At 30.0% G+C, this 14,379-nt stretch overlaps 1 protein-coding gene and 1 long non-coding RNA gene across 8 annotated transcripts; one reads left to right on the top strand and one right to left on the bottom strand.

The window, feature by feature from the left end:
* Positions 1 to 369: 369 nt before the first annotated feature.
* Positions 370 to 3,064, top strand: LOC131621082 (uncharacterized). 7 transcript variants are annotated; one of them, XR_009289445.1, is made up of 6 exons: positions 370 to 735; positions 919 to 1,499; positions 1,762 to 1,811; positions 2,055 to 2,111; positions 2,238 to 2,593; positions 2,685 to 3,064. It is a non-coding gene; the product is annotated as an uncharacterized LOC131621082 (long non-coding RNA). The 7 variants fall into 7 exon arrangements; XR_009289444.1 differs by having other exon boundaries at positions 370 to 1,499; positions 2,720 to 2,779; positions 2,845 to 3,064; XR_009289446.1 differs by having other exon boundaries at positions 370 to 1,499; positions 2,238 to 2,411; positions 2,710 to 3,064.
* Positions 3,065 to 8,150: 5,086 nt separating this feature from the next.
* Positions 8,151 to 9,048, bottom strand: LOC131621073 (NDR1/HIN1-like protein 3). The gene has a single exon (XM_058892286.1). The coding sequence runs from the start codon at positions 8,956 to 8,958 to the stop codon at positions 8,344 to 8,346; it is 615 nt and encodes a 204-aa protein (XP_058748269.1). The 5' UTR covers positions 8,959 to 9,048; the 3' UTR covers positions 8,151 to 8,343.
* Positions 9,049 to 14,379: the final 5,331 nt, after the last annotated feature.

Below are 14,379 nucleotides of genomic sequence, written 5' to 3'. Positions count from 1 at the left end.
AGGGAGGAAAAAAAAGTGAAAGGGCACAATAGTAAGTTTGGGCAATTTCCTAGTAATGGGTAGATAGTTGATATATATCTACTATCTACCCATTACTAATCAATTGGCCAAACATCCCAAAATGCCCTTTTCTCAACATTTTATTACACACACAAAAGGGCAAATTCGTAACTAGCAAAATAGCATATCACTTTCAATATTCAGGTCCCAAGTGTTCAATTTTCATTGGTCCATATTAAAATACACTTTTTCCTCCAACCTAATCTTACACTCAATTCAAACGCTTCTCTTTCTCATTGTCTTTCCTCTCTCTCTCTCTCTCTCTCTCTCTCTCTCTCTCTCTCTCTCTCTCTCTCTCTCTCTCTCTCTCTCTCTCTCCCGTAGACTCTCTTCTCCCTCTTTTTCTCTCAAACCCTAAAATTTCGCCGCCGACAACAACAAAGTTTCACCATGGAAAAGATGCACGGCTATGAAAATCAAGGATTTGGAAAAACTATGAAAATGAAAACGATGCACGGCTATGAAAAGTTAGGGTTTCTGTTAACAATGGGTTTAATCAAGAGAAGGGGCACGATTCATTCACTCTATTTCTCTTTCATTTGTATAACTCTTTTTATAGCTCACATGTGTTTGAGTTTATTATGATGTTGTGGTCTGATTTCCTATGTGCAGGTTCAAGCATCCCACAATTTCGATCTGATTAGGGCTACTGTTTTTTCTTGATACTTCTCATCAGTATTTTCAATAACTTATGTTTTTTCTTGAAGAAAATGCCTCTGTTTACTTATATCTTCTTTTTGTTTAAATATCCATAACTTTTTCCTCATTTCATTGTTAAGGAGTTACAACTATCACTCTACAATTTTTCATAGCTTTAGTGTTTCTCAGTCTGATAAGCTTCTCATCCCTAATTTTCAGCCTTTGATTCAACCGCGGATTCATTTTCTTCCAACAAACCGTCAAATCTTGCTGCACTAATCAAGCAAAAGTTTTCCAATTTCAGTCCTGCAACCATTACAGCCAATAATGGCTCACGGTCGTATCCCTCTCCAGACCAAAACAAATCGCCAGCAACTCCATTTGACATGGGAAGCGGTTTTGTAAACGCTACCGCATCATGAAACTTGGGATTGCTTTTTGATTCAAATAAGCCACTTAATGAACTTCTAAATCTTTTTATTATATTTAGAATGTCTATAAGCTTATTTGAACTGTGTATATGGCATGTATTTCTTTGTAGGTTATGATGATTACATGTCTTTTTTATGCAGGAATGGTCTTTTGTCTATCTATTAGAACAAATAATATTTTATTGTTTTAACTTTCAACAGTACAATATATGAATATGAAGATTTTCTTTTGTCCTTCATTCAAATAACTTGATATTTATGGAAGATCATGCAACAGTCAAGCTAGCAGATTTTGGTTTAGCGAGAGAAGAGTCTTTAACTGAGATGATGACAGCTGAAACGGAAACATACCATTGGATGGCTCTAGAGGTATATTGACGAATGGATGTAATATTTTTGTAGTCTGATTCATATTTTTGTATTTCTTGGACTAGAGCAATACTCTATGCACTAAAATTTTCTGATATTAGTTTTTCTTCAGCTCACGGTCCGGTAGGATTGCAATTATGTGTAGTCTGATTGATCTTTAAGTTGCTTTGTTGTGTTTTCAATTTCACTTGATTGCGTTTTTAAATCCAAGAGTGATGGTTAGGCTTATGATTTGTTTCTTCTGTTGCATTGACATTGGCAGGGTGAGAGCTGAAGTCTAAAAAGAATTTCAGAGTTTGGTTATTTAAGAGGGTGAGAGCTGAAGTCTAAAAAGAATTTCAGAGTTTGGTTATTTAAGAGCACATGCTACTAAAATTGATTTAAACTTGGAGTTTTTTTTTTATTCATTTTCTCTACACCATTTAGTATTTATTTTCTTATATATTTTTTAACTATTAGTGGATTTTAGTTTATGGGTATTATTATATGTGAATGTTATAGAAAATGAATCCATTCACTTCCCCAACTCATGTTTCTTGTGTTTTTGGCTTCTAGGAAATGATTGAATGTTATAGAAAAGAAAAAGAAGCCAGAAGTGCAGCTGAGCAGAAGGTAATGCAATGTTATTACTGTTACTGCTTAAATATTTAAGTCCACAAGTCCCAGAGGATATTGATTTTACCAGCTGGTTGCCTCAATAATTTCCCCCATTCCTTTTGTTATTGTTGATTTTTGCAGGCCATTGCAACTGAGGACCTGTACAAGCGATCACAAGAGTGTAATATCAGTTTGCTATAGTATAATAGTCAGCTTCAGTAAATTCTAAAAGCAGTTAACGAGGAAAATAAACGACTGGAAATAGAGAAATCAAGTATTGTTGAGAACCTTAGCAGTGTAAGAGGCCACAATAAGGTATTGCACGAGCAACTAACATCTCTACAAATAAGTTATTTATTGTTGATTAATATCATCAGGCCTATCATTTATGATGTCTATTGTCTGCCGATAACCCGAAGTGTTTTAAATTACGTGATGTGAAGTTCCTGTTGTGGACAAATAGATATGTTGCAGCAACTGAAAAAGACAAGTTGAAGGTACAAAGTTATATTTAAGTTTGCATGTGTGTGCTTCGATTTTCCCTTTATTAATTTAATTCGGAAATTTACTTCACATTATTGAAATTAGGGTGGAGTTTGATCTGTGTCTGTAGCTAATTGCAGGCCATAACAAAATGAATGTAAATAGGCTGCACGAGCTACACTAAGCAATAAAATCTGGAGGTACACACACTGTTTGGAGTCTCTCAAGCATTAATGAAGAACTAATGAGTTTGCATTTGGTGCAGAACCTCATTTTGAGAATAATGAGTTTAAAAGATGATTCAAATCAATGTTAATTGGAAATGGAGACAATTTTTCTTATGTATTCCGAGCAAAACATGCGGATCATACCTCATAAACATGTATGAATTTGTTTTAAGAGCTGTGGCCATACAGAACTAAGAAGAATCTAAGAACATACCTCATAAACATTTGTGAATTTTAATAGTAATTATAATTCTGTTTTATTCCAATGTTGTTTCTATTTTTGTTTTCAACTCAAATGTTTGTGCTGGAGTTACAAAGTTTCAAGGTGACATGGGTTATTTAAGAGATATAATTTAAGAGATATAAGTAACCACTTGAGTTCCATTTGTTTTTTAATTTCATATTATCATTAGATCAAATGATGATTTAGATGAAGATAAAAAGAGAATAAGCTAGAATGTAACCTCGGTTCTATAATTCTATTGTATTATTAGCTCTATGACTATTTTTTCATATCGAAAATTAGCTCTAAAACTCTTTTCTTACACGCGGGCACGCTTTCTATAACTTTTTTCATTTTCAAATTTCAAATGTATAGTATATTGTTTATAGACACTGAGATTCAGTTTTGGTTTTGCGAGAAATTGACAACTTTGTTACTTTCATTTTAAATTTTCTACATTTACCTATTATCACACAAAAAATATTAATAACATATTTTTTAATTTTAATAAAATTAAATATTTATTTATCTCACGGGTCACTATGAACACAATATTTAATTTATTTTATCGATCATTACACACTTTCTCTATCTTAATTAAAATTTCAAATTTCTCTCACATTTTTTCCCACACTTTCTTACTTTCATTTTAATTCTTTTCTTTTTAGTTATTATCCCTTAAAAATAATTTATTTTTTAATTTTAATAAAATTAAAAATTTTGTTATCAGACGGGTCACTATCAACATAATATTTATTTTATTTTAATCAATCATTGTTTTAATTTGAGAGATAATATTCTTATTTTTATGACGGGTCACTATCAAAACGATTCATTTTTTTATGATTATTTAATATAATTAAATATATATGATTATTATTCACTTTACATTTGTATTTAAATATATTTTATATCGCATCAAATAAATCTTTTATTTCACGGATCATTATCAATACAATATCTTTTTTATTTTAATCAACAATTCCTATAAATTGAGAGACAATTTTTATTTTTAAATTTTTAAATTTTATTTTTATTATCTTCATCCTACAGATTCTTTTTTTATATGATTATTTAATATAATTGAATTTATATAATCATTTTTCATTTATAATTAAACCATTCATTTTAAATTTATACGTATTTAATTAAATTTTATACAACATCAAATAAATTTACCCGTGCGGCAGCACGGGTATCTTACTAGTATATATATATATATATATATATATATATATATATATATATATATATATATATATATATATATATATATATATATATATATATATATATATATATATATATATATATATATATATATATATATGAACTTTATTGAATTAAAAAAGAAAAAAGAAATAGAATGAGGAGACGTACAATCCAACCCGTCAAAAAGTAGTAAAAATGATAATTAGACATCTTTAATCTATCTCTTGAAAAACTTTCGTGAACATAGATAAGAAGTCAATGCAATCAAGTGTCATAATCAATAAAAAACATGCATTGCATAATCTCTATCTGCACGTGCACTACATTCTTTGAAAGTGAAATGAAATGGGTGTTACATGTTAGAGCATCTCCAATGGTAGTATTTTTCTTAGGTTCTCCAGCTGGACATCAATATAATAATTAAATATTGAAATAATTTGTCATGTCATAGTAGAGTTGCATTGCAATGCAACTAGTAAAAAATTGTAGTACCCAATCAAATTAATGTATAAGGTAAAGTTGTGGGACCCATTAGAATTATACCAATAAAATAAAAATTAAATAAATTATTTTGAGATGATATGGCTGGTGGAACCCATAAAAAACTCTAAAATGGGTTGCACCATTGGAGATGGTCTTAGAGATGAAATAATTGGCATTTGAATTTGGTCAATTAGGAAAATCATGTTATTACGTTAGGGGTAACAATTGAATCCATTAAGAAGAAATCTATCCAATCCAACTAAAAAAAATTCATCCAATCCATCCATTACATAAAAAATAAATTAATGTATGGGATTAAATTCATTAATTAATATACATGGATGGATCCAATTCATCTAACACATTTTGATGATTCAATGAATTATTTTTACTTTATACTTTAAATTCATGAAATTAATTTTTTTTTAATTGTTCAAAATAAAAAAAAATCGATTTTTTTCAGAAAACAAAAAATTGAGATTTTTTTTTGAAAAACGAAAAAAAAGTCGAATAGGAAAACACGAAAAATCTAGTTTTTCGAAAACACAAAAATCGAGTTTCTTGGAAATACGTAAAATCGATTTTTTTCAAAAAAACTAAAAAATCAAGTTTTCGAAAACACAAAATGGAGCTTTCAGAAACACGAAAAATCGAGTTTTTCATAAATACGAAAAATCGAGTGTTTTCTAAAAAATGCAAAAAAATCGAGTTTTCGGAAACACAAAAAATTGAGTTTTTACAAAACACAAAAATTGAGTTTTTTTCGAAAAAAATTGAGTTTTTCGGAGATAGAAAAAATCGAGTTTTCAGAAACACGAAAAAATCGAGTTTTCAAAAACACAAAAAATCGAGTTTTTCGGAAATACAAAAATACGAGTTTTTTCGAAAAAACCAAAAAAACTTAGTTTTTTCGAAATACAAAAAAATCGAGTTTTTTTTTCGAAAAAACGGGTTTTGGGGAAATTCGAAAAATTGATTTTTCGGAAACACGAAAAATCATGTTTTTCAGAAAAACAAAAAAGTCAAATTATTCGGAATTACAAAAAATCGAGTTTTTCTTTAATACGGAAAATTGTGTTTTTTCGGAAAAATGAAAAATTGAGTTTTTTGAAAAATCAATTTTTTTTAAAAATAGGAAAAAAACGAGTTTTCGGAAACACGAAAAATTGAGTTTTTTAAGAAAAACAAAAAAGCCGGGTGTTTTTGTAAAAAACAAAAAATATCGAGTTTTTAAGAATTACAAAAAAACGAGTTTTCTCGAAAATACGAAATATCAATTTTTTTAGAAATATGAACTAAGGACCGTAGCTCTGCCTTTGGTGTCGACGGTGGTCCACGGGTCCAGGGGAAGGCGTTCTTGAATGTCCCTTCGACCGAGGTGACGGGGTACGACGACGAGACCGGTGGTCTTCTTTGCTTGTTCTGGCAATAGTGGAACGATGTTCACGCCGGGGAGGAGAATGATGACGCTTCTTGGATACTAGAGAGTCCTGCTCGGGACCTGAATGTCTGTGAGGAGGAGTCTTGGCACGGTGCTTCTGCTCCAATGCTCCAATCCGCTTGTTCTGCTGGCGGATCAGAGCACTGGTTTGGTTCAGGGCTACGAATATGGCAGCATCGGCATGTGACGGTTCTGTGATCAAGAGAGTGTTCTCAAGAAGAGGAACTTGATGACTCTTGCCGCATGTACTTCGGTGATAGAAAGTGGGAGTCTTCCTGACATCTTCCGAGGAGGGAGACGTCGTGAGGCCATCACGGGGCTGAGATACATCATTCTTGGAAAGAGGTACGATGAGTTCAACATCATTTTTGCCCATCTGTGCGAGCGCAGTGTCAAGAGCAGAAGGATTCTCGTTGTTGCCGGCCATGAAATATGAAAGGTGATAGATTTTGTTTCTGGGTTCTTGGTCGTGCAAGAAAACGATCAAGAAGGTGAAAGAAAGAGAAATGAGGAAGCAAGGTTTCCCACAGACGGCGCCACTGTTCGGGATGAGTTGGAACAGATGGTCAACAACGACGACTTGATCTTCGGTGATGGTTGAGGGAAGAAAAGGTTGTACCTACAAGATACTCCGATGCCAAAGTAAGAAAGAGAACAAAGGTACAACAAAAAGTATGAATTTTTGGGCAAAGTTTGGATTACCTTGCCCTCTAGGAATAGAGGGCTATTTATAATGTTTTCTTTAGGGGTGGACTAGGTCGTCCTATTTTTGTGGGTCTGGGCGTGATTTCCGGGACCAGAATATATGAAACAGTAGAAAAGGTCTTGGTTAGCCAAGCAAGGAGAACTAGCCGTTGGCAGGGACGGAAGCCCGGCATGCTCGGATAGTCCTATGCTGTAGGAGACCTATTAATGAGTCATGATCGGTCGAAGGGGAGGTTCGTCCTCTCCTTGTTCCATGAAGTGGGTCAACACTTAATGGGCCTCTTCACACTAATAGGTGGGTTGGACCAATTAAGACAATTAGGCTTGTCAAGAACAATAACGATATGCAATAAATATTGACATTGTGAGTTAAAATGTGAAAATAATAATGATACAGTATTAATATCAATATTGTGAGTAAATAATAATCAAGGTTAATAATAATCATTTATTACTATTAATCCTTATTGTTTAATAAAAAAAATATAATATTATTATTATTATTAATATTTAATTTTTGAAATTTTTAATATCGAAAATTGAATATTTATGATATATTTTACTTTAAACCCTAAGTATTTTAAGAATTTAATTGAAATACACTGACAGTGTAAAGAAGTTTTACATTGTCAGTAATCTCAACCGTTTATTTGTTAAAATTACTTGATTTTTATTTTAATTTTTATTAAAGTAATTCGTTTGAATGGTGATGATGTGTTGAGGGTGTAAAATTTTCTAAACTAACAGTACATACAAATTAATCTCATATTTTAATTAAGCCATCTTTTATTAAATTTAATTTATAGTTCTTATGCAACGGTGATGATTACTACTTTTGAAATATTTTTTAATCAAAATAAATAAATAAAATTCATTCTCATATGAATATTTTTAAGACATATCATTTATTTAATATATGATGATAATATCTTCATTTAATTTTTGAAATTATTTGAAATTTTATTCCAGTTATAACAATCAAATATTATAAGAGAATAAAATACTTAATTTAACCCGTGTAAAATCCTACTATACTAATTATTAAAATCATGTCTTACTAATTTCTCATCGTCTTTTTATGTTCCAAAACTTGAATTTCTATTTAAATTATAATGCATTAGTATTTCTGATTGACAAAATAAGGGTATAATTGACAAATTATAACATTAAACTATAAAAACAACATTTAAATAAAAACAAAAAAATTCTTCTAAAACAACACTTAAAAGTGAACGGAGAAAATAACATTTATACTAAAAATTGATATAATATTTATTTCGACAAAAAAATGAAACAACTATGATATTTGAAAAACACAATTTTCTTATGAAATAATTAAATTTGTCATTATTCTTATAAAGAATGACACAATTTGTGAACATTTTCATGAAATCTAAATTTTTACAAAAAAAAAAAAAATAGCAAAAGAAAAATTCCTAAAACAAACATGTGATCCACGATACAGGATAACCCTTAAAAGTTAACTTCACATGTGGTGGGTTCAAATGCATTCATGACCTTAATCCCATTAGAAGCAAAAGGAACATCAACACCACATTTAATGTTGCCTTTAGTATATGGAAAAATATAATCACCAAGCCTAAACCTCATCGTAAAGTATAATTTCACATCAATACGAAAAACTCCATCATTCTTATCACGTTCAAAATCAGAAACCTGGTCATGGTCAAAAACCATCACACGTTGTCCTGACAAAACACCACTCATAGGGCTCGAGCTTTTCGGGTATTGACGGAACGAACATGGTACATCCGTTGATGCAAACCTTGTTCCTTGGTAGGATACATGTCCTTCAATTGCATCGTAATAGATGTTGAGCTTTTTGTTTGGGTTATGTGCCGTGAAGTTGAGTACGAGGTTGTAGTGGAGGGTGTTGGTGGTGTAGTTGAATTGGGAGAGTTTGGCTTCTTTGACACTGAATTTGAAGGATCGTGGTTGGACGATGCAGAATAAGATGATGAATATGAGAAAAAGGATGAAAGCTATTGCTATGACGAGCTTCAAAATTACGCTGAAGAAGCAGCAACAGCATCTTCTACAACGGTTGTGGGGTTGCGGTTGTGCCATAATATAGTTGCTGGAAAATTATGAAATTGAAAATTTTGATAGAAGAGTTTAAAAGAAAGTGAATATTGAAATATGTTGTGTTTAGTGGAATGATGTATATATAAGCATGTAAACATGCATAAAAGGCGTTGAAAATTCAGTTGAAAAGTTCAGAATAGGTGTGCTTGTTTGGTTATCTAGTTATCTACTTGAAATTGAAGATTCTACATGTTGACCTGTATGGTACGAACACGTTAGGCCATTACCATTCACTCGATCCAGTTGGATCACAAGCCCAATCAGACGCGTAGGTTTGGTCTAGGAGACTTTCAATGCTCATCATATGAAGGGTCATTCACAAGATGAAGTAAGTTAGAAATAAAAGTTTGTTGGGTAGCTGTCCTTATCATCACAACTAATTTTGATTTTTTTTTGGAGTTTTAGTGTCTTTTTTGGTTACAATATTGAAATTTGAATTACCTACATCCAGGGCTATTTTTGGAGCTGAAGAACCGAAAACCACCTAGAAACCAGTCTATTGGAATATGATTGTTGAACCGGCCGAAACGTCTTTTGGTTTAGTAATGGGTATAATTTTAATCTGTATCCAAAATAAAGAACCGGACCATTTATCCAACGGATATCCGGTAAACATTGATAAAAATTCTTTAGTTTTTTCATTTTTTCATTTTTTCCTCTCTCAAACACACACTTCCGTTCCATCTTTGTCTCTTAGCGTTTCGTCTTCCTTCAAATTCCGATCAAGCCACAATGGATGAAAATAAGAATGATAATTTATGTTATTTGTTTGGCAACTTCAATGATAAAATAGATTAAAATTAGCCTAATTTTAAAAAATTCAATAGGTCTAAAAAACTTATAAAAGTGAAAGTTTAATTATATTAAAAAACTAAAATATAAAAGTGGCAGCTTTTATATATATATATATATATATATATATATATATATATATATATATATATATATATATATATATATATATATATATATATATATATATATATATATATATATGAGGAGGGATCAAATTACACCAATATGTTACACTTATAGTTACTCTCATTGATAACCTTTGATTTTATTTTAATCCAATGGTTAAAAATGTCTAATTAGTGACTCATGATTCTTACTTAAAATAGTTTGATTCTATTTTTGGTAGTCAATAATTCTGATTTTATAAAATTAAAATTTATTCTTCTTCTTATAAAATTAATTATAACTCTCCTAATTTTCTAACAATTAAATCACTCTATTTGTATATAATCTAAGTTTATTTATATAAAAAACAAAAAATTCATTTAAAGTTAAAAAAAATTGTATATAAAAATAATTTTGATATTAATAAATATTTAAATCATATATTTTTAAGAAATATTAATAAGAATATGTGAATAGAATATAATTTTATATTATTATAAACTTGTGATTTGTTTAAAATTGATAGTAAATTGATGAAAAATGATATTTGCTACTAAGAAAAATATAAAAATTCACTTATTTAAAAAAAAATCACATGATTTTTACTAATATTCTTAAAATAATCAATTTTTATCATTTCTTTATAAAACTATAATTTATTTAATAAGAAAAACTTGTATTCTTAATTTTAAACAAATTTCACTATTTTTTAAAATAAAATTGTATTTGATTCACGATTAAATTATTATGTACTAATTATTTATTATTTAGGTTTTTTTATTTTTTATACATATTTTGAGTATTGCTTTGTATTGTATTTAAAAATTAAACAATTCTATTATTTGCATTAAACGAACATAGTATTATTTTCTTTAAAATAAATTATATATTTTTTCTTTAACCTAAATCATATTATATTCGCTTAATATAACTAATAAAATTGTTTCATTTTTAAATGTTATACAAAATAATACTCAAAATATGTATAAAAATACAAAAAAAAACTAAATAATAATTAATTAGTACATAATAATTTAGCTGTGGATCAAATACAAATTTATTTTAAAAAATAGTGAAATTTGTTTAAAATTAAGAATACAATTTTTTTAATTAAAAAATTATAGTTTTATAAAGAAATCGTAAAAATAACTTATTTTAAGAATATTAGCAAAAATCATGTGATTTTCATTAATATTAAAAAAACGTGAACCTTTATATTTCTTAGTAACAAAATTAATATTTTTCATCAGTTTTATAAAATTATATTCTACTCACTTATTCTTTTTAATGTTTCTTAAAAATATATGAATTTTAATAATGATTAATATAAAAACTTATTACTATAATTGTTAGAAAATTAGGAGAGTTCTAATTAATTTTATAATAAAAAAATAAATTTTAATTTGATAAAATTAGAATTATTAATTACCAAAAATAGAATCAAACTATTTTAAGTAATAATGGTGAGTCACTAATTAGACATTTTTTACCATTGGATTAAAATAAAATCAAAGGTTATTAATGAGTGTAACTATAAGTGTAACATATTGGTGTAATTTGATCCCTCATATATATATATATATATATATATATATATATATATATATATATAGAGGAGGGATCAAATTACACCCGAAGAGTTACACCACGAGTTACACTCGTTCAATAACTACATCTCGAATTAATATTTTTTAAATTCAACCGTTGGATTGAAACATAATATCATATAGATCATACCTATAAAGTTTGAGCTTAATCTATAATGATTTACTATATCATCAAGATATCCAAAGATTAACGTCAAAATGAGCTTTCATATAACGTTAATTTTAATGTAATTCAATGACATAGTAAATCATTATAGATTAAGCTCAAACTTTATAGGTATGATCTATATGATATTATGTTTCAATCCAACGGTTGAATTTAAAAAATATTAATTCGAGATGTAGTTATTGAACGAGTGTAACTCGTGGTGTAACTCTTCGGGTGTAATTTGATCCCTCCTCATATATATATATATATATATATATATATATATATATATATATATATATATATATAATTTTTTTGGATTTTTCAGAACTGGTTCAATTAGGTCTAGCCAGTAATAAAAAAATTGGCTAATTTTTGTATTTTGGTTTATTTTGAAGCAACCCATTAATTAAATAAACTCGAAATTAACCGGTTAATATAACTAGACTGAATGAATCCGAATCTGAAAATAACCGGTCGAAAGTAGGGCCTAACAATTACACTTGTGAGTTGGTTCGGTTGGTTGGTTTGGGCCCAAGTCCGAACCAAATCGATATCCACTCCTAAACTCGGTTATAATTTATTATTCGGATAATATTCTATTTACTTGAATATAATATATATGGTATTATTATTTCATATTTTTATCATTGAAAGATTACTTTGATGCAATCTACTGCTACTTCATTTGCAAATTATCCTCATCACCATATACTCATTTGGCATATGTTGTTTCCTCACCTAAATTATAGGCTTGTAATGAGAGAAAGAGTATGAGAGAAATAGCCCTTCTTTAAACTAAAATTGATTGATTTGGATAATAAAATAATCATATTAAATGGTGAAATCAATATATTTGACAACAAATTATTGTCAAATATGTTGATTCCACCATTTAGTGTGATTATTTTATTATTTAAACAAATCAATTTTAACTGACGCAACCCATAACCTACCTAAATTCGTTCATTTACGAGTATATCCAATTCAACCTGCAACAATCCATATAATTTTGTGGTTCGAGTATCAGGTTTGAGTTTTGCAACTCGCACACCCATTGATTCAACGGATTGAAGTGACATTAATAATTTCTTATTTATTATTATTATTTTAAATAGAAATATAAATTATTATCTTAGTACTGACCATAATTTTTCTAAAAAAAACTTTATTCTCCGGTCTCCACCAATAATACTACTAGATCAATGAGTTTAAGTAATTCTAAAACTAAATGTTTTCTTTTTTCTTTTATATCATTCCCAACTTACGTATTTTTTTCTGTTATCAATGATATATTAAGGTGAGAACCCAAGTTCTCCAAACAGACTGATACAAAAGAGACAAACTACAGCCATGAAAGAAAAGTTACACACCAATTGCTATCTACGATAAATACAACAACGGATTTTTGGTAAAATCGTAAAAATCACAAATGGGATGTTTAATTTTTCCTATGTGAGCCCATCTCCACGCCAAAGATTTAATCTCCCAAACGATATCCGAAACATTCCACATGTCGTTTCTGAAAATGATACCATTTCTAGTCAACCAAAAAGTCCAAACTGCCGCTAGCCACACTACCCCCTCCTTTCGTTTATATGCTTTTCTCATCTTGCAGTAGGAAAACCATTTCATAAAACCTTTCTTAAACGTTTCAACAAGATAATCCTCAATACCAATCCAAGATGCCACTTCTTTCCAAACAATAAGAATATTCTTACACAACATAAAAGAATGAAGAGAGGATTCTTCACTTCTTTCACAAAAAACACACATTGAGATAGAAGAGGGAGAAATACCTCTACAAGCCAGAAGATCTTTAGTTGGCAATAAGTTTTGAAAACACCGCCACCGGAAAATACTTATTTTTACCGGAACCTTCGTCTTCCACACTAATTGAAGAGCCTTGTCAAAGCAATCAACTGGGCCGAAAGGAACATGTTGCACGACTAAACATCTGTAACAGTTTGCTACCGAAAATACTTATTTTTACCGGAACCTTCGTCTTCCACACTAATTGAAGAGCCTTGTCAAAGCAATCAACTGGGCCGAAAGGAACATGTTGCACGACTAAACACCTGTAACAGTTTGCTACCGAAAAGACGTCGAAATCTTCAAGAGACCAACGGTGGGCATCCTTGATGCCGCTGCGCAGCTGCTGTTGCAGCAGAAGAACTACAAGCAGCTCTAAATTTGCTGCTATACGAGGCTGCAGCATACTTGACGGCAGAATACCGAGGTCGCTCCACCTCCATAAGCCGTTATCTCAACCACACAAAGCTGCAACAGAAACATCTTGCAACACAGAAACAACAAATAAAGAAGGAAAAACCTCCTTTAGGATTCCTATCCCAGTCCAATCCAAATGCCAAAACGGTGTCGTGAATCTATCTCTCAGCTCAAACTTGCAGCCACGAATATACACTTCCTCCTTTAAAACATTCTTTATTGCAACTAAATCTGCCTACCACGATGAACAAGCCTCCTTTCCCTTATGAATGTCTCAACCGATAGCTATCCGACAATTGACATCTCCGTACCTTGCCTTTAGCACTTCGTACCACTTCTCGTCGTTACCCTCCACAATCCTCCATTTCCACTTGTAAAGAAGTGCTACGTTAAATTCCTTAATTCTCCTTAACCCCAAACCTCCCTTATCTATCGGTAAACAAACTAAACTCCACCTCGACCAATGAATACGTCTCCTTTCCCCCGTTCCTCCCCATAAAAAGTTGCTTTGTACCTTAG

The sequence above is a fragment of the Vicia villosa genome, linkage group LG1 (genome assembly GCF_029867415.1).
Source record: "Vicia villosa cultivar HV-30 ecotype Madison, WI linkage group LG1, Vvil1.0, whole genome shotgun sequence".
Lineage (NCBI taxonomy): Eukaryota > Viridiplantae > Streptophyta > Magnoliopsida > Fabales > Fabaceae > Vicia > Vicia villosa.
The sequence above is the reverse complement of the archived record's forward strand: the minus strand, read 5'-3'. Positions and strand labels throughout refer to the sequence as shown.